Genomic DNA, 20,563 nt, shown 5'->3' on the forward strand with positions numbered 1-20,563 from the left:
CCCCCTCACTCTTTGAGTTTGCGCAGAATAATTAAAAGACACTGTAACTTTAAATCAAGACGAGGCATGTTGTTAACCAATGAAGGACAAAGTGATAAGAAATTAACCAATGGTCGTTACAGTAAAGGTGTATTTGTGTAGTCTGGAGTGTATAAATACACTGAAGTTCTTTTGTGCGGTGTGCTAGCTTTGTGGAATTACCACCTAGCACCCCACTCTGTGCAGACATGGAATAAATAAATACCTCTGCTCTGGGTGTATATTGGCGTATTGCACACTGGGTAAACAACCCCACTTGAGGGACAACAACGTGAGGTGTGAGCCAGATGCAAGCCTGCTTATAGCAAGTAACTTTTTCAAATTGTCAAGGGATTTTCTTACCTTGTCAGATCATCAAAGCTAATGTGGCTTGTGTCTGGGAGCCTATCAGAAACCTTGGGATGTCACCAGAAGTCAGTAAGGTATCCCAGGGGTGGGGCCCACAGAGCGCAATTCACGTGCACAGTGGGCAAAATATAAGCCTTCAAAAGAGACCAGGCACAAATGAAAGTAAATAAAACTTTTTCATTTAATGGAAAATTCACTAACCTTGTGTCTATTCCTTCCTCCATCTTAGAAATCATCCAAGTTCTTTGTACTACAGAGAAACAGGTAGAATAGCGCTAACTCCCAGAGAGTCGCGGGAAGTCACGAAAGAGAGGGCAGTACCTTTTCCTATTGCTTTTTTACCCCGGAAGAAGATTGAGACGAACAGGAAGTAGGGAGGGGGCAGGCGAAGGAAAATATTCTGATCCTTGTTGTGTGGTCTTTACATAGTGCTCTTCCTTCTTCTACTGTGGGTATAGCGTTTCTGCTTTTTCCTCTTTCAAACGCAGGTTTCTCGTAGGGGCGGTGCTAGTATGTCGCGGCGGCGGCGGCACAGCAACGAGAGCGATGGTAAGCATGGATGGAGTGAGTGAGTTAGTTCCAGGGTCTGGACTCCGCACGCCCTGCGCTTGGGGCCGTATCATCCTTAGGGCTGGGGGAGGGGGAGGTCTCGGCTGAGATGACTCCCCGCGGCGCTGCCTCGTCTTTGGCTCGGGGTGGTGGCGGCTCACCCTGTTCCTCTGTCAGGACTTGTAGGGCGCTCTGGTGCAAGGAATCGGATTATGTAACTGGGGCTAAAGACTGTCCTGAGCCATTGCTTCGGTCTGCCTCAAATACAGGGAGCGCCCTGGGTGAAAGTAAACGGATCAGAGCACTCAGCTCTGCATACGTGTAGTCAGAAGGATGTGTTCTCGCATCTCGTAGAGGCTTAATGGAAAACGTTCAGAAAACATTGAGAGTGGAGAACGACCAACTTCAGAAACGGGAGCAAATGCTGTTTCTCTTAATAATGTAAATCTGTGTGAGCAGAGAGTTGGACAGTTTTGTGACTAGCTTTTTCAGCTTTTGATTGCAAAGATAAACTGTTTTTTAATCACACTTTTTAAAATTGCTTTGATGTGCAGTTTTTTCTAAGCTTATAAAAAACCCTAAAGTATAAGCTAGGATTCTTAATATTTTGGGTTTTTTATGTATGCTGAAGAAGGTGTTATAAAACACTAACACAATACACAGTAACTGGTAACTCTGTAAAGTATGTTTAGTTTATCTCACATATACTGTCTCATGCTGTAGCAGAAATGCAGAATTATTTCTAAATAAAATTTGAGGCAGCTACAATGTTAACTGTTTCTACTTCATGGATTAGGTCATCCGTAATATACTTTTGTTTTTCTGTTTATTGAGTCAATTTTGAATGTTTTGTCAGGACTTCTTTTCTTAGAAGTATGTTGCTGGAATGGCAAAAGTAGAGAGTTCTTTTAGAATAAGCAGGTGTACCGGGTCTGGCTGGGATGGAATTAACTTTCTTCATAGCAGCCCATATGGTGCTGTACTTTGAATTTGTGACCAAAACATAGCGCACCAATGTTTTAGCTATTGCTGATCACTGCTTGCACAGCATCAGAGCCTTTTCTTTTTCCCCTCTTTGCCCCTCCAGCAAGTAGGCTGGGGGTGCACAAGAAGTTGGGAGGGGACACAGCTGAGACAGCTGACCCCAACTGACCAAAGGGATATTCCATGCCATATAATGTCATGCTCAGCAATAAAACTGGGGGGTAATCTTTCCAAGGTGGTTGTCACTCAGAGACTGCATTGGTCTGCTGGTGGGAGGTGGTGAGTGACTGCCTTTGTATCACTTGTTTCCCTCCTGCCCCCCCTTCTTCATTTATTAAACTGCTTTTTATCTCAGTCCATGAGTGTTCTTGCTGTTGCTCTTCCTATTATCTCCCCCAGCATGCTGGAGGTGGGGGGAGTGAGTAAGTGGCTACGTGCGTGCTTGGCCGCTGTCTGGGGTCAACCCACCACAGCAGGCAAATAATATATTTAATGTATTGAAACAGGGCAACCTCACAAAAGGCGGAGAACATCTGAGCCATCTGAAATTGAAGAGAGACTCGAATCTTTAATATGCAGAGTGGGAGAGAAGGTATAAATACTATTTCTATATTGTTTTGTGACTTAGGGTCCTTGAACATAAAACATCGTTTTCTTTGTTTTATATGTTTTTATGTGTTAATAGAACATTAGTGGTCCAAAAAAAGAAAATCCATAAAATCCATTGGAAACTTCCTAGCTGGAAAATTGTTGGCCTCTGTAAAACTGGGTTTTTAAAAAGAAAATTCTTAAATGCTAACCCTGTCATACAATGCTGAAGTATAACTAGTGAAGAGGTATCATTCGACTCTGAACTTTATCACTGCTTCCATTTTTTTCAAGGAGTAGAGGGGAAACTAATGAGATGTGTACCAAAAAAACCCAAACAAACAAACAACAAAAGACCCCACCAGTGTCACAACTGATCTTGGGACTTGGATGTGTTTGGTGCTTGTAACAAGCTTAGAAAAAAGGGTGACAACAAATATGATGGGTCTTATACATTAATTTAAACCACATACAAGCTATGTAGTTGTTTCAGTTGCCCTGATGTCATTAATATAATGTTAATTCAGTTACTGAGAGACCTCTGAATCTATGTTAATTCTTACTTCCTAGGAAAACACTATAGCTCCTTGCTGTGGAGAAGTCACAGTTGAAGCTGCTCTTAGTCATTTTTGCTTCTTATTTCTAGCAAATGAGAGAAATTGTGAATTCCTAGTGGAACTTGAATCATTACTTCTAACAGGAAGAAAATGTGGAGTAATATTTTGTTTATCCTATTTGCTTGTTTTCCACTTGTTACTGGGGGCATAGTTGATATACCCGATTGATGATAAGATACTCTTTTCTTTCTTAGAGTACTTCCTCTCTGGAGAGCAACTTGGAGGGTCTAGCTGGTGTCTTGGAAGCTGATCTACCAAACTATAAAAGCAAGATATTAAGAATTCTTTGTACTGTGTACGTATGCAGAAGATTTGGGAGGTGGTCCGTTATCTATGCTAAATAGAAAAATTTAAGTATTTGAAGTACTTTAAATGCTGTGAACAGCTTTTGGTTCTTGAACACTGTTATTGCTTAGGGTTTGTCTTACTCCAAGAAAAAGAAATCTGAGGAGAAGCTTAGTCTGTTGACTTAGGCATAAATCAAGGAAAATATCCATGTACAGTACTCTCACTTGAAATGTGTGCGCAAGGTCATAAGCAGAGTAGATCCCAGAGCTGCTTTCTCGTTGCCATGGGGAATATGCTGGGTAGTACCTTGTTTCTGAATTGAACAGTCACTAAAGAATACAAAAATCTGTTGGGTGCCAATTCTTATCTGTGTATTCCTACTTTTCCTATTTCCCTTTTTAGGGGCTGAGGTGCTCCTCTCTCCATGAACCTACCCTCTAGTAGTGGAGAGATGAAGGGACCAGAGGTAGGCTCCCCCCTTGGCTAGCAGCACTCCTTCCTCTCCCAGTACAGTACATCTGTTTCACACAACAGCTGAATGCCTTTGAAGGCATGGAGTTAGCTTACACGTTTACAAAACATTTGAAGAAAATAAGTGATTACGATAGGACCTAACCCGTCTATTTCTTTAAGACCTTATACTGAAAATTGCTTACTTAAGTTTGAGATACTTACAATCAATTTTAATTTTTAAGTGTTGTAAAATGTTTTCATCTCTTGTGTAATCTTGCTATTCTAGTATAATAGAATGGCTAACTTACGCTACACTGAACAAGTTGTCTTAAATGGTATTATATGGCCATATTCCCATAGAATATATAAAACACTGGAAAAATGAGGCAGAATAGTCAGAATGGTTTCTAATATATATATATATTTAATTAACAGATTTTTAAAAAAATTACTGATACTTTCAAAACTTTCTGTTAAATTGCCTATTTTGACAGTACTTAAAATTATATTACTAGAAGCTTTTGTCAAATGTCATTCCAGTCTGGTACTTATTGCCCTTTGCTTCAATAACAGCTTTTGTCCACATTGAAAGTTCTGCTGAGTTGGAGACTGAAGCTGAAAATGTCTTAAAGTGTAGTTGCTATAGGTTTTAGAACCTACTATAATCCTAAATGCTTACGAGTTAAAAATAAATAAAGAGAGAAAATATATTGAAATGTAGTTAAAAGTAGCGTATATATTCCTAAAGGATTATAGTCCTAAAAAGGTTGTTCTGTAATCTTTTGTCCACAGGACATATAACTAATGTCAGGTTAGCAGTTTACCTTGTTTAAACACAAGAGAAGCATAGCCTATACAAAGCAGGTTCAAAGATGCTATGTAAATGTAGTTGTTGGCATGTGATAAATGAACAGCTAACAAAATGCTTGTTTTTCTTTATTTAAATCAGTGCACGTCTATTACCAGAAAAGCTTACCATTTACACAACGTTAGTTGGGCTGCTGAATGCCAGGAACTACAACTTCGGTGGGGAATTTGTAGAAGCCATGATTCGTCAGCTCAAAGAATGTTTGAAAGTCAACATGTACAATGAAGCTGAGTACTTGGTAAGTGGAATCATTCACGTCTCTCTTCCCCCGCCCCCCCCCCCCCCCCCCCCCATCTTCCTCTCCCCATCCCCACCCAATATTACTTACTCTTCCTTTTGACATCCAGAGGGGCTGGAGGTTTTCTGTATGCAACATAGTCTTTTCTGGCATCCCCATGTAGTGCTCCATAGACATGCCAGGAGAAAGTATGTAGTATTTCTTCCTAAGGAGATGAAAAATTAGGTTATGATGGCAAAACTGACCTCCAAACTATGTGTGAAATTTCCCACAGGCAAATTAATTCTCAGGAAATCAGAGGGTTTCTTTCTCTCCCCACCCCCCCCCTCCCCCGCCTTGTTCAGTTTGTTCTACAGGAGAATGTAGAAGGTGAATGAAAGCTATTAATTTCTACTGTGCTCAGAGACAAATACTGTTCCTGTTGGGTCCCTTTATTTATTTATTTATTTATTTAAAAGGCAGATTATTCCCAAGTGGATAGGTTATATTGGATGGCTGTAATCAGTCCTGTATTCTCATCCTGCCTGTGAGTAATGAGGACTAAGTGGGTAATTTTCAGTGCTGGCTCCTTTTGAAACCACTTCAATTTGATTAGCAGCATACCATTAGTTTGGTGCCTTGTTAAAACCTGACAATAGCAGTGGTTTTAAGGGTCTGTCTTTGTGAAACTAGTTCAAGTTATGGATAAGTGACCGTAGAAATGTATTTTGTATGAAAGTCATGTATGAGCAGCATACTGATTTAACACTGATGTGTACTCTTATTCTTCTGGATACACGCAAAAAGTATCTTCAGTCTTGCATACTATGTGTGTGTTACTCTGTGTCTCTCACCCCCAACAGCTCCCCTGCCCCACCCCTTGCCCTCTCCCCATGTCTCTTATCTCTCTGACTCTCACCCCTGCCTCGTGTCACGCTGTCTCACTTGCAGGACTCTGCCCTATGTCTCATGCATGCTCTTTCCAGCCCCTGCCCTGTGTCTTGCTGGCTATTTCTTTCTCTGCCTCGTGCCCTGTGTCTCACTCTCTTGTTCTTTCTCCAGCTACTACCCTGTAATGCGCGTCTCGCTCTCAGGCTTGCGCCCTCTGGCTTGCTCTCTTGCTCCTGCTTTCTTCAGTTCCCTCCCTGTGATGTGCTCTATCATGCACTGGATTGCATTCTCTGTGTCTCACTTGTTCTTTCTTCAGCTGTCAACCGTTGGTGCCGGTCTCGGTCCAGCCGGGATCGGGACAACGCACAGAAGAAAGACAAACTCACACCAGTTTGTTGAAGGGGGGGCATTGCCAAGAGCAAATGCCCCTGCACTGTGTGCCAGCTTCCAATTTATTCCCACTTGTTTACATAGGTTTTTTTTTTACTTCTACATCCTACTGACCTTCAGGTTTTGTCTGTTTACTGCTCACACGCTCACCACGCATTCTGCAGGCGGTGTTCCGACCTGCTGCTTCTCACGCTCGCAACACAGGGTTCCGAATGTTGCCTCAGTTTCCCACAATCATTCTTCTAACCTCAAGGCCAGTTTACATTTTGCTAACTACCAGTTCTTAATTCCCACACGTTGGTGCCCTCTAGCTTGTTCTTTCTCAAGCTCCCACCCTGTCATGCACTCTAGCTCATGTGTTTTGGCTTGTGCATTCTTGCTGCTGCTTCTCATGCTCCCACCCTGTGACACGTTCTGGCATGTGCCCTGTGTCTCCCTCTCACTTCTTTCTCCAGCTGTCACTGTGTGTCCCATCCATTTCCCCCCCTGCTCTCTTGTGCCCTCTTCCCCCTCCCTGTGCGTGTCCATCCCTCTCCCTCCCACCTCCTTTGAAGTTGAAATAATGCTTATTTCTTTTTGTGTAGTTGTGTGCTGGTTTTGCGTGGCAGGGTTTTTTGGTAGTGGGGGAGGGGGCTATGGCAGTGGCCCCCTGTGAGAAGCTTCTTGAAAGCTTCCCAGGCTCCAAGTCGGACCTGCCTCTGGCCAAGGCCGGGCCAATTAGCGATGGTGGCTGCGCCTCTGCGATAACGTATTTAAGAAGGGAAACCTGAGAGGAAGGGGGGACTTGGAGGACGAGTTACGAGAAGGACACCTATGCGAATGTCACCAAAACGGGACAAAAGAACTTATCGACACCAGTGTGATGCAGATAAGCAGACACTCCTTTATTAACGGCCGGGTGCGCAGGGGAGTCGTCTCACCAACAACGCACCCCTAACTCGTGTAGCATGCTGATTATATAGGATACAGTAATACATAATAAACAAGTTCTCATACATAAACATGATAATTCCCGTAACTCATTTTCTTATTCCCACCTCTTTCCGGTCATGCGCACTTGAGTCCTGAAATGAGTCGGGGGGCTGCTTTTGCGACCACCATGGACCACTGACTCAAAAGAAAAGACCCTCCAATGTCCTTGTCTCAAGGACTTTGGCTCACATTGCAATTTTAACATGCTTCGAGGCCCTTTCACAATGTATCTTTTAGAACACCTGGTCTACAGGGCAATAAATCGTCCTTACCAAACAGCCTAACAATAGTACCTGGTCATGAGTCTTATCATTGAATAGAAATCTGGTTAATGATTATTACCGGCCTACTCGGCCTTAGCCTGGGACTTTACAAAGGACTTTGTAGCAGCATGACTGGTTGTATGGTTACTCTAAATCATTCCTTATTTAAATCCAAATCACCCCAAATCATTAAAATCAGCTCAAATTAATAAGAAATCAGTAACACGAACACCGAGGTCAGTGGAAGGAAGGAGGAGGAAGCAGGGGGAAGTGTGCCGGAGCAGAGAGCCCCCCCTGTATCCCGTGGTGAGACAGAAGTGCTGCCCTCCCTGCCACCCATGGAGGTCACTGGAGGAGCAGAGATCCGCCTGCAGCCTGTGGAGGACCCCCAGGACCCTGTGGGAAGAAGAAGCCCCTGCTGTTGTAGTTTGGCGCTGGGAGGACTGCAACACGTAGGGGCGACCCATGACAGAGCATCTCGAGAAGAATGCATCCCATGGGGAGGACTCACAATGAAGAAAGTTTGTAGAGGACACTCTCCCGTGAGAGGGACACCACGTGGAGCAGGGTTAAGAATGCAGAAGAGTGCTTCCCCCACACCTTGGAGGAAGAAGCGGCGGACTGATTGCACCCCCTATCCCCTTCCCCTGTGCCACTGGGGGAGGAGGTAGAGATATCGGGAACAAAACCGAGCCTGGGAAGAAGGGAGGGGTGGGGGGAGGTGTTTTTAAGATATGGTAACGCTTCTCACTGTCCCATTCTGTCTGTTAAGTGTCGTTATCATTAGTGTTTTGAATTAAAGTGATGTCCTTTTTCTTCCCCTAACAAGCCTGTCTTTTGCCTGTGACTGTTAATGGGTGAGCGACCTCTCCCTGTCCTTATCTCTATTCCAGAGCCTTTTGATTCATTTTTCTCCTTCCCAGCGCTGGGCGGGAAGGGACCCTTCGTGGTGCTCAGTTGCCCTCTGGGCTCAAACCACAAGTTGAATGCAAGAGTATTCATTTAAAAATTAATAACATTTCTTGTTGTTGTTCAATAGGTTCGTTTTCTATCTGATCTTGTGAATTGTCATGTAATAGCTGCACCTTCGATGGTAGCCATGTTTGAGAACTTTGTGAGTGTGACACAGGAGGAAGACATACCGCAAGTAAGCATAGTAACTGCCATCTCGAGTGTTGTGCTGTTTTTACACAATTTCACTTTATCACGAATAAAACATTCACTTAGCATGAATAAAAGGATCCTGTGAGTTAGACAATACATGCATACAGTGCAATAGCTAAGTCTTCTGTAGTGAGGTAACTCCAGTAAATTTCTTTTCCTTTGCTTCTGGCAAGTATATAATAGTCAGTGAGTTTTGCCAAGTTTATTGAACAGTTGTAATATATAGTTAGTTTGCAGAAAGATTCTAAAAGTAATATTTGCTCTCTTATGTGTGCATGTCATGTTCCAAATAAAATATAACATCTTTCATGTAAGAATATGTTTTTTCCTTGGCTGCCAATCCAGCTAACGCACCGTGGGCTATGGTAATTGGGTTTAGTTCGTTCTTTCATGATGAGTGAATTGCAGTAGCCTAAAGAATTTGTAGATCACATTAAGTTCACTGTAACAGTGATGCACTTAATTGACCCTTCCATAAAGTAGGCATTATTAAATCATTCTGCTGATAGCTTAGTTCAATTTCACTTTTTTTCTTTGTTAAGGGTATTAAAAGAAATTCTTCAGGAAACTTGGCATTAGTAACTTTGAATGATTTAAGTAAAGAGGCTCTGTAGAAGGGTTTTTGTGTGGGTCTCCAAATATACTGTATGTCTACATGTCTGCCTCTTGGATTATACATTCCTGTTTTCAAACAGCCTCTTGACACGTCTTCAGGAACTTGAACTGACACACAGTTGTAATCCCAAGTATTGATTGCTGATTTAACTGGAGTTGATATCTACATCCCCTTAAATACTCCTGGGTTTGCTACTCTTTGCATTGAGACAAATTCAATAAGTTTGTCAAAGAAATCCCTTTTTAATTTATTTCCTGTAGGTACGATGTGATTGGTATGTGTTTGCATTTCTGTCGTCTTTGCCTTGGGTTGGAAAGGAGTTGTATGAGAAGAAAGATGCTGAAATAGATCGCCTCTTGTCCCACACAGAAAGCTATCTGAAGTAAGCTATAACCAGTAAAAATAGACTTTTCCTGGTACCTATTCAAGTATGAATCAATAGCTTTGATTACTGTTAATTTAGAAATACTCTAAATTCTTAGACCCAAACAACTGTGGGGAAAAGACCCTGAGAAATAAAATAGATGGAGAGGTTTATGAATCTAAACAACTTAAGTATCATTCTCAACTTCTGTGTGTTTTGAAGGTAATATTTTCTTGATGCATATATGTCTGCATTGTTATGACTAGGCTGCTGGTCACCTGTGTCTGTGTGTGTGTCTCTTTTTCTCTAAGTGATTTGAGTTAACACTACCATTGAGACTAGGTGTTAGCAATAATTTAAATGTTCACAAACCTGGTTTTATACTACTGCAGACCTCATCAGCTCAATAGACCAAGTAGTAGTACACTCACAATAAGAAAACATTGCTTTCTTAGATCAGCTTTTTAAGTGTTAGGTTTTCTTTCCTGTATAAACAGGCGTCGCCAGAAGATTCACGTACCCATGTTACAAGTTTGGACTGCTGATAAACCACATCCACAAGAAGAGGCAAGTAGGCTTTATTTATTTTGTACTGTTTAAAAGATGCTTTAAAGGAATTATTTGGCTGAAGCATTCTTTGGAAATTTAAAATTAAATGTGCTTTAAGAAAAAACATAATTCTTTTGAATCGCCCTCCCATGTGTCTTTATTCCAAATGGATTCCAGGTAAGAAATTCTCTTCCAAGTCTTGGGCTAAAACTTAGAGCTGCATTGTGGGAGGGCATTTTGTTGTTTGGTGACAGTCCCCTTTAGGAGATGCTGCTAAACAAGGAATGGTCACTGAACATAATATTCTTGGGAAATGGGGTTACAAGGCTCTGTACTGAAAGTACCTTTTGGAGAAGAAAGATGTAATTTAACCATTAAAACATTTCCCTTCTGCAAAAAGAAAACCTTTAGAGTGCACTTCCCGCAGTGACTTTGCTTTTTATAGCTCTAGAAAGTGCTGAACAGATGCATGCAAATGTTATGCAGCACTAATTGCACCCTCTTTCATAATTAAACCAAAAGTATTAGAGGGTAGAGGTGGCTGATATGGGGTGGTTTTTCTTTTTATTGAGCTGTTACTTTTTCTTCCACTGGACTCACTCCATTATATATCAATGTCTGCCTTGTACTGAGGAGCCCAATACTGGACACAGCACTTCAGATGTGGCCTTATAAGTACTGAATAGAGGGGAAGGATCACTTCCCTCGACCTGCTGGCTATGCTCTTGCTGATAAAGCCCAGAATGTGACTGGCTTTCTTTGCTGCAAGGGCACACTGCTGGCTCACTTTTAACTTGTTCACCAGGACCCCCAGGTTCTTTTCTGCAATGCTGCTTTCTAGCTAGTCAGCCCCCAGCATATACTGGTGCCTGGGGTTGTTCCTCCCCAGGTGTAGGGTTTGGCATTTGCCTTTGTTGAACTGCATGAGGTTCCTGTCAGCACATTTCTCCAGCCTGTCCAGATCCCTCTGAACATCAGCCCTGCTCTCCTTGTATTAACTGCTCCCCCCCAATTCGATATCTCTTAGACTGTATTTAAATCTTTAACTGTAATATTGAAATAATGTGGGTCTTTTTGTAGGTGGAATGAATGTTGACTGAATTAATATTGATGCAGTGAATTTGCGTATTACACTTAGTCTCCTGGACTGCACTCTGGTGTTTATTTTACTAGTAAAATGGCAGATGCCTTTAATGTGTAAAATTAAGAGCAAGATTGCTGTTCAGAGTTGTTAAGTTGTCTCTTGGTTTACTGAATCATTAGATGGCTTCTAATAAGCAATTTAAGTAGCTGCTTGGGTTTTCTTCTGAATGCAATAAGGAATTTACCTATATGTTTAATAGTCCATATGTCAGAGGGAGCTACAAGTTCAGTTATAAAATTCAGCATATCTGATATTTTGTGTCTTTTCCTTCAGTACTTGGACTGCCTTTGGGCCCAGATTCAGAAGTTGAAAAAAGACTGTTGGCAAGAAAGACACATTCTGAGACCTTATCTTGCCTTTGACGGTATTCTTTGCGAAGCATTGCAGCATAACCTGCCTCCATTCACTCCTCCGCCTCACACTGAAGATTCAGTGTACCCAATGCCAAGGGTTATTTTTCGGATGTTTGACTACACAGATAACCCAGAGGTATGTATTTGCTAGGGTGGAACGGAATGTGCAATGGTGGGGTTGCAAGGCAGTGCTGGTCAAGATGCAGTATCGCCTCTCCCAGAATGGTTGTCAGTGTGAAAGTCAGCAGTAATTACATTTTGATACTGCTGGGGAGATTAACTAGATGAGAGTTAATGCTGACAGGTAGATTATTGAAGTTTAAAATTTAATAAGTGATTTTTCAGAGGTTTTCATTAAGGATATGTCTTGAATGGATTCTCTGATGTCTAATAATATAACTGTGTTTGGGTAGCAGCCTCTCCTTCTGGTTTGGGTTTCCTTAGCCTAGCTGCTTATAGGAACTTTATACATTGAAGACTATCCTCTACCCATCTGTTCAAATTGGTTGATAGAGATCATGGGACATAGTGGTTGACCTGGGTTAGATCAAAAGTCCATCTAGCCCGGTTTCTGTCTCCAGCAGTGGCCAAGAGCAGATGTTTTGACAAGAGAATTTAGGCATAGGAGAAGAAAAGAAAATGTTTTCTCCAAGCACTTTTCCACCTGTTAGCTTCATTTGATGGCCCCCACTTCTTGCATTGGAAGAGACAACAAACATTAGTTCTCAGCGAGTATGACTAGAACTTCATACGGAATGGAAGATGTGGATGCACCATGAACCTATACAGTGGCATAATGTTCAGTGTTGTTCCCTATTCCTTTTCTGATAAGTCCAGTCTGTTATTAAATACTGAGAATACTGTTTGTATAGAACTATGTCACAACCAAGTTTGCATTCCTGAACAGTAGAGGGCAGTTCAGTGCTCACCGCTTTATATGTGAAGCTGGTCTGTTTTTCCCATCTGTAGGCAAAAGTCAAAAAGTCATTTTATGGTTATCTTCTGCTTTAACACCCAGTCACCAAGTTTCTCAAGGGTTGGTTTTTTTTTTTTAATCTGCAATTTTTCATGGATGGCCCTTGTTGTTACCAAGTTATTTAAAAGTAGCATCTGCAAGCTTTTTCATATCCAATGCCTGCTCCCTTTCCAGATAATTTATGGATCTGCTGAACAGCACAGGTCCCTGGATAGATTCCTGTGGGATTCTGCTGGTGACCCTCCTCTGCTGTGAGAACTGATCACTCACTTATCTTTTAACCAGTTATTTACCTGTGTAAGGACTTCCCCTCTTATACTGGTTGCTTAGTTTACATGAAAGTCTTTTGAAGATACAGCTAGGCTGTCAGCCATGTTTCTCATATCTACACACAATTGTTGACTTTGTCAGAGAGCTCCAATAAGTTTGAGAGGCCTGACTTTACAAAACCTGTGCTGCCTCTTCCCCAAACAGCATTTATGCTTATGCCTCCTAATGCTATTATTTCTTTAATAGTTCTCAATAATTTGCCCAATATGGAAGTCAGCCTTGCTGGTTTGCAATTTCCTGGAAGACCTTTACAATTGATATTGTCTTAGTTAATTAGGTACCGAGTTGATTTTGAATGAGAGGATATGCACCCCAATTAATAGGTCAGCTCTTTCATTCTCAAGTTCCTCGAACTCTTCAGTGGGTAAACACTTGTTGGCATGTCTTCATCTAGACACAACTTCAGCTTTTAGGATTCCTTTTGCTAACCTCTCTTGTACTGCTGTTTAGCGCATCTGATTTCCTTTTTGCCTCTTTGCAAGTCTCTCTCAGTAAATAGTATGCATTTGCTACACGGTAACTTTAAATAGTCTCTGTGCCACCCTCAAAAATGGAACTTTTTAGCTGCCCCTTTTAGCTTCTATTCATAACATCCTTTTTGAAGCTAAGTATGTAAAAAGAAAAAATATAGCAGTTTATTTTTTACTCAGCATGTTATAGCCTGTGTTGCTGTCACAGTCAGTCATGTCTTTTCCCTGTTTAGGCCTGGAATTTCAATACATCAGGGTTCTGTTATTTATTTACATGTTTAGCTTGTTGATTTGATTTGCATCTGTGCTCCCTTTAACATGCAAGCAACATCACTCCTCTACCAGTATGGCCTATACTCACTCCTGCATGTTTTATACCTTGATGGTTCTTTAGTTTTACAATGAGATTGCCCTTACTTAGTCAAAATTTCCACCTTTCTGTGAACAGAGCTGTTATAGCCACAATGGGAAGGGCAAATAGATACAGTAATCTCAGTGCCATTTAGTTATGTATCAATGTTCCAAAAAATACAATTGTGAGCACATTACAAAGAATTAACAATGTGCTTACGAAATCATTCTGTCCTACTTTTTAGGATGTTTCTGGGACTATTTATTTTGGGTTTTTGGAAAATAATTCTCAGAGCCAATGAAATAGTTATCTTTTGCAAGTATTTCACTTGCTATAAATGTAGGTTTGTGATGCTTTGGGTCTAGTTTTGCAGGACTGTAAAGGATAATAAGGTACTGGTATACAAGTGAATTCGTGCAGCTTGAGTTCTTGCATCAGCTGATGCATAGTAACAGACAGTGAATGTACAACTAAGCCACACTGTGGACTAATTATGAAGTAAAGCATGTTTGTTAAGCTATCTATTAAACTATGCTTTTATAACCAGCATAAAGATGGAACATTGAGATGATTAAAGCTGCAGTGTTTTCATGTTACAACTAGAGCAGGCTGCATTGTCAGTTCCCAGATCACTCTGATCTTCTGTGCTGTAACTGGAAGAGATGAAGTGTGTATTAATACGTGCCCGATGTTTAATAATTTTGTGTCACTTGAAGAAACAAAAGGTGCAAAAAGTCAGTTGTTTAGCATGGTCCAAGCTGCCTAAATCTTGTATGTGAAATTGAAACAGTTTTGGTACTGTTTATAGTTTGTTATTGTAAATACCGGTGCAGTTGAAATCATAGCTGGCTATTTGTTTAGAAGATATTTACATGATTCTTGTACAAATCTGGTACAAAAATCAAAAATCTTTTCTTATGATAATGTTGTATTTGGTAACTTTGTACTGAAGTTTGAAGCATGTCTTTTAGCTGTTGACTCTAAAACTTGCACTCCATGAGTGCCTAATTCAATCTGTCAAGTTTTATTTTCATTTATATATGTGTGTGTGTGCATATTAAAAAATTGTGTTTCTCTACAGCGATCTTTCATCAATCTTGATTCCATTTTAATAGGGCCCTGTCATGCCTGGCAGTCATTCTGTTGAAAGATTTGTAATAGAAGAAAACCTCCACTCCATCATCAAATCCCACTGGAAAGAGAGAAAGACTTGGTAAGATGCTGCTTATTGTTATGGGTTCCCAGTGCTGTTTATATACAATCATGGCTTCCCCTAACATCAGGGACCTTCAAAGCCCAACAATGTTTAAGTAAGTTTGAAATTCAGCATTTCCTGAAGTGTTCAGTGAACTATGGTTGACACTTATCTAGAATAATGTGAGGCTGGAGTATCCTGATCATGGATTGTTCATGTAATTCAGTAGGGCTGAGGCACCCTGATGATTGCATCCTGGATTATCTAGGATTTCTCTACAGAGGATGGCACAGACCCACTCTTTGCAGTGCTGCAGAGACTCTCAATGTGTTTGTACCCTGCTTTCCAGCACAAGCACAACAGTGTTGAACTGGCTCTGTCTGGAAGTTTCCTGTTGCTCCTGCTTCTTCTTCATCCCACTGTTTTTTCCTCTTTTTGTAATCATATGGAAGAGATAAGAGCTATGTCTGCATGGGAGCCAGTACAGTGTCAACAAAGTTTATTATTTAAAGTTCCATGCAGCTGTAGGAAATGATGTTGCAACAATGTAGCAAATCTCAATGAGAGACCTTATGGGGAGGGAAGATGGTTTAACTTTAAAATAAAGCTGAAGTAAAGCTCATTCACACTCACCCTCTCAGGCATCAAAACATGAGTGAGTCCCAAGTGGTCTGTCCAGCAGTCGGGCACCAAGATGGCTGTATCTGGGTAATCTGTTCAAGATTACTTGAATTGACAAGGACAAGGGATTCCCACCAGCTATTGAGTCCTCCTCATGTCTCCTGGGTTGTTCTTCATTTGGCAACTGTGTGCTGGTTTGGGGGCCTTTTTGTATGCTTAAGGAGTTGACAAGTGGCTGAAATCTTTTGTCTTTCCATCCTGTGTCGGACACTTATGAGAGTCAGTAGGATTTGCTCACTGTTTCTGTTCTGTATCTCTTTATCTGGGTGTTTTAATGCTCCTACCCTCTTCTGTCTTCCCACCATTATCTCTTAATGGCTTGAATCTTTTAGTCTGGATGTGGGCTATCACTTCTTTTAGGCTGCTTTTCCTTTCCCCAAGTTGGGTATCCTGATAAGCTGCAGGTAGAGGCGTGCTAGGATCTTGATGACCTGTACATCTAGGTGACATTAACATATGCTCTTATAGCCTGTCAGGGAGCCACAAGGGTAGGGTGCCCTGCAAGGAAAGGGGAGCTGAGGGCGACCCCAGCACAGGCAGGGCAGTGGCCTCGCTGACAGGGTGCAGTCCCTCGGGACCCAGTCAAGAGCAAAGCGGGTCCATGATGATAACCAGGGTCAATCACAGTCCGGTGATCACCAGGCAAGTCTGTAGTGATGAGGCAGGGCTGAGGTTGAGTCAGCGTGTCAGAATTGGGGAGGTAAAAGCTCAAGTGTAGGCATAGCCGCAACATAACCGCAGTGTAGCTCATGCAGAGCCAGGTGCAAGAACCTCAGCTTAAAAGCAGCTCCCGAGGAAAAGGTGTTAGGGGGAACCTCTGCTGAGCATTCTTCTAAGTCATTATTTTAAAGGCCATGTAATGGGTCTGGCTGGGATGGAGTTAATGTTCTTTATAGCAGTCCGTATGGTGCTGTGCTTTGGATTTGTGACCAAAACAGTGTTGATAACACACTGATATTTTTGCTGTTGCTGAGCAGTGCTTGCACAGTGTCAAGGTCTTCTCTGTTACTCACTGCCCCCTCAGCAAGTAGGCTGGGGATAGACAAGAGGCTGGGAGGGGACACAGCCAGGACAGCTGACCCCAACCGACCAAAGGGATAGTCTGTACCGTATGACATTGTGCTCAGCAATAACTTTGGGAAAAGGAGGAGGAAGGGGGAGACGTTCATGGTTATGGCATTTGTTTTCTCAAGCAGCCGTTACATATGCTAAGGCCCTGCTTTCCAGGAAGTAGCTAGACATCCTCCTGCTAATGGGAAGTGAGTGAGCAGCTGGGGGTGGGGCGTGTGTGGTGTTGGCTGTTAGCTAAGGCTAACATACCACAGTCCAGCAGCAAAACCTTGGGGGGGATGTACTCGGGGCCTTCCATCCCTCTCTTCTTTCTGGTGCTTTCACACCCAGACATTCCTATTAATTTTCCATTGAGGCCAGTCTTAGCACTTCTCTTGCAATTTTGCTGCCAGGCAACAGTCCAGTTAGATTTCTTCATTTCTGCTGAAATAATATCTGATATGGGTAATTGGTAACCCAGATAATTTACCGCAGGTATTTAGCTCTCTTGTGGTCCCAAGTAAGAGCCAGCAAACTTGGTATACTGTGCAAAAATTAGGCAGGAAGAGTGGTTTTGGTGCGGATATGTGTTGTAGGTTTTTGGTTACAGCTTTTTGACTCAGCAGAGACTAGAAATCCAGCGCTGATGAAGTTAATGGAGGGGACTTCTTTACTTCCCCAAAGAAAGTAAGACTAGAGGGAGGCTATAAGAAGTGCTAGAGAGCTAAAATTTGAAAAATAGCATTGTTTTGCTTTTTATAAATAATGGGTGATGCTGTATCTTTTAATCAATTAATTTGTAACACTAATATGTCTTCTGTAGCCCATTAGTTTGATGGGTTGAGAATGACTGGAAAGCAAATCTATTGTTTGGATTTTTTAAAATTTTTCCTGATATACCAATGTAGTTTGTCCTTTAGTGGACAGATGACAGCATCACAGGTCACTGTGAGGGCTTATGTAAAATTGTGTTTTGTTTAGCAGTCTGTGTTCAAGCATTGCTTGGGTATGGATATGAAACGTGTCTCTCTGAACCATGGTTCAGGTACTGCTGTTAAGAGCTTGTGGCAAGTTTTTTGTATGTGTTCCGTGGATAGACAATTTCAGTCTTTGAGGTCTGCTTATTTTACCTGCTTCATGAGGGTAAACGCTTGCAAAGAATTAAGTATTTCACATCTGTTTAGTATCTACATCATTTTTGCTGTGTTTCAGTTTAAACTAAATGTGTCTGTTAATTTGCAGTGCTGCACAGTTGTTGAGCTATCCAGGAAATAATAAGATCCCCTTGAACTACCACATAGTAGAGGTATGTGTTTTACAGATAACCTCTTTATTTCCAAAGTAACAAGCCCCAATTAACTCCATGATGGATCTGCTAACCTACAGTGTGATTTAGGAGTCTGTAGTCTTATCCTGTTGACTTAAAGTGCAACGCCTTTGAACAGATTAGTTAATAATAAATTCAACTTTTATTATTATTATAACTATTGTTATTAATTAATTTATGTGATATTTAGGAGCCTTGTTCAGGAATCAGGATCTTATGGTGCAACAGCATTGCAAGTCGTGGTATTTCTCAAGCTATTCTTGAATGTTCCTCTGTGTTAATCACTCTGATGTGCTAGACTGTCTTGGAGATGACTGCACTTAAAAGATCTTGTGAATAAAAGTTACTTAAGTTAGTCTTTTTTTTAGTGGTCTTCTAAGTCACTTGGATGAATTGTATACTGTTACCATAAAAGCCAGCAGAGGAACTCTCTAAGACTCGTTTTGGAGTGTTAGCAAGCAGGCATTCTTTATTGCAGCGCTGGGTGCACACGCAAATAGCTTCGCAAAGGTGTGTGCGCCCCAGATCTATAAGCGGCAGCTGATATACAGTGAGATTATGCATATTCATAACTTTTCAGAGAAATGAGTTACATGTGCATTAGATTTCCTGGAACTAATTACAATATCTGCATCCTAATTACGCATGCGCTTTCTTGCTGGGTGGTGGTCTCGAGGGGTCCCTGGTGGTCGTTGGCAGTCTTCCTCACTGTGCCTGCTGGTTGACCTCAGCGCTCATGCGTGCTCACAAAGGTCTGTTTAGGAGGTGTTGTGCAGCTGTGTTGTGTCTTGAGCTGGTTTGTTTTAGTTTGTCCTGTCCTTGTTCCTGTTATCTTCAAGAATAGGCCCCAAGTGTCTTATTTATTACTGTCTTCTCTTCAAACCCCTTTCTTCTTCACGAAAGCACCAACCTTCAGCTGTGTCTGCACGTTCCAGAAGCTACATTGACACTGACATAATTTATTCTCAGTAAAAAAATGTTTAGCAAGACGGAAAAAAAAAATGTTAGCAAGCCATTTTGGCTTACAATACCAATGCCCCTGAAAGGCATTTGTTGTGAAATAGTGGTATGTTTTCTCCTTCAAGTTGGAGGATTTTAAATAACCATAAATATATATTGGAATAGGAATGTAGTTTTCCTCTTGCTGGCTTCTTTCAGTGGACTGCTAACAAGATGTAGAGATGTATAAAACTTGCTTCAAAAACTCCTGTCTAAAGTTAAAAGATAAAAAGAGATTGCAGTAATAACAGCAAATTGTCATGTGAAAAACTTAAAAAGGGGTAACCAGAAACGAAATTCATAGCTAATTGCAAGAAGTCATAAGACTGTGGAATGCTTACCTTAATCAAGATGGGATTAACAATTCAATTTTGCACCAAACCCCCAAATATTCTGAATGCCCTGAAGTTTAGTTTTGGTCAGCTTGAGACACTTTCCGTACTCCAAGTTCAGTCAAGAGAAATCTTAGAGTTAGTAAAGTTTTTCTGCCGTTAACATCTAAGTACTTTCAGGGACCTTAAAACCTCAGGTGTTTGTACAACTGTTTTACAGAATATTACTTTATGCTCAGTTACACATTACTTCCAAAACCAGTTGTTGCAGATCATGATTAAACAGACTACTTAAAGGCCTTGAAAAATTATTTCATTCAGAAACTCATCAAATCTGAAAATAACCAAAGTTTGTATAGATGAAATTCTTAGAATCATACAATGATTTGAATTGGAAGGGACCTTTAAAGATCATCTAGTCCAACCCCCCTGCAATGGGCAGGCACATCTTTCGTTTGATCAGGTTGCTCAAAGCCCTGTCCAGCCTGACCTTGAACGCTTTCAGGGATGGGGCATCCATAACTTCTCTGGGCGACCTGTTTTCCAGAGTCTCACCACCCTCATCATAAAGAATTTCTTCCTTATATCTAATCCAAATCTACCCTCTTTCAGTTTAAAACTGTTGCACCTTGTCCTGTCACTGCAGGCCCTGGTAAAAAGTCTCTCTCCACCTTTCTTCTAAGCCCCCTTTATCTATTGAAAGGCCACAATAAGGTCTCCCTGGAGACTTCTCCAGGTTCTCTGATTGTTTTCATTGCCCTCCTTTGGACCTGCTCTAACAGGTCCATGTCTTTCTTGTACTGGGGACTCCAGAGCTGGATGTAGTACTCCAGGTGGGGTCTCACAAGAGCAGAGTAGAAGGGGAGAATCACTTCCCCCAACCTGCTGGCCAAGCTTCTTATGTGGCCCAGAATACGATTGGCTTTTTGGGCTACAAGTGCATGCTGCTGGCTCATGTCCAATTTTTTGTCCACCAATGTCCCCAAGTCCTTCTCTGCAGGGCTGCTCTCAATCCATTCATCCCCCAGTCTGTACTGATATTGGGGATTGCCCTGACACAGGTGCAGGACCTTGTACTTGGCTTTGTTGAACTTCATGAGGATTGCATGGGGCCCACTTCTCCAGCCTGTCAAGGTCCCTCTGGATGGCATCCCTTCCCTCTAGCGTATCAGCTGCACCAATCAGCTTGGTGTC

General features: G+C 41.6%; 1 protein-coding gene across 4 annotated transcripts in view; it reads left to right on the plus strand.

Moving 5' to 3' along the window:
• Nucleotides 1–732: 732 nt before the first annotated feature.
• LOC141917557 (nuclear cap-binding protein subunit 1-like) overlaps nucleotides 733–20,563 on the plus strand; it is a 92,175-nt gene continuing 72,344 nt past the window's right edge. The window contains exons 1-11 of one of the 4 annotated variants that reach the window (XM_074810827.1): nucleotides 733–757; nucleotides 876–936; nucleotides 2,427–2,512; nucleotides 3,320–3,420; nucleotides 4,816–4,972; nucleotides 8,507–8,614; nucleotides 9,508–9,629; nucleotides 10,109–10,178; nucleotides 11,578–11,793; nucleotides 14,901–14,998; nucleotides 17,954–18,017. In XM_074810827.1, the coding sequence (XP_074666928.1) occupies nucleotides 900–936; nucleotides 2,427–2,512; nucleotides 3,320–3,420; nucleotides 4,816–4,972; nucleotides 8,507–8,614; nucleotides 9,508–9,629; nucleotides 10,109–10,178; nucleotides 11,578–11,793; nucleotides 14,901–14,998; nucleotides 17,954–18,017 (1,059 nt within the window). In that variant the 5' untranslated portion in view covers nucleotides 733–757; nucleotides 876–899. The other 3 variants (XM_074810830.1, XM_074810828.1, XM_074810829.1) reach the window with 3 other exon arrangements.

Source organism: Strix aluco, chromosome W, assembly GCF_031877795.1.
Source record: "Strix aluco isolate bStrAlu1 chromosome W, bStrAlu1.hap1, whole genome shotgun sequence".
In the NCBI taxonomy this organism is placed as follows: domain Eukaryota; kingdom Metazoa; phylum Chordata; class Aves; order Strigiformes; family Strigidae; genus Strix; species Strix aluco.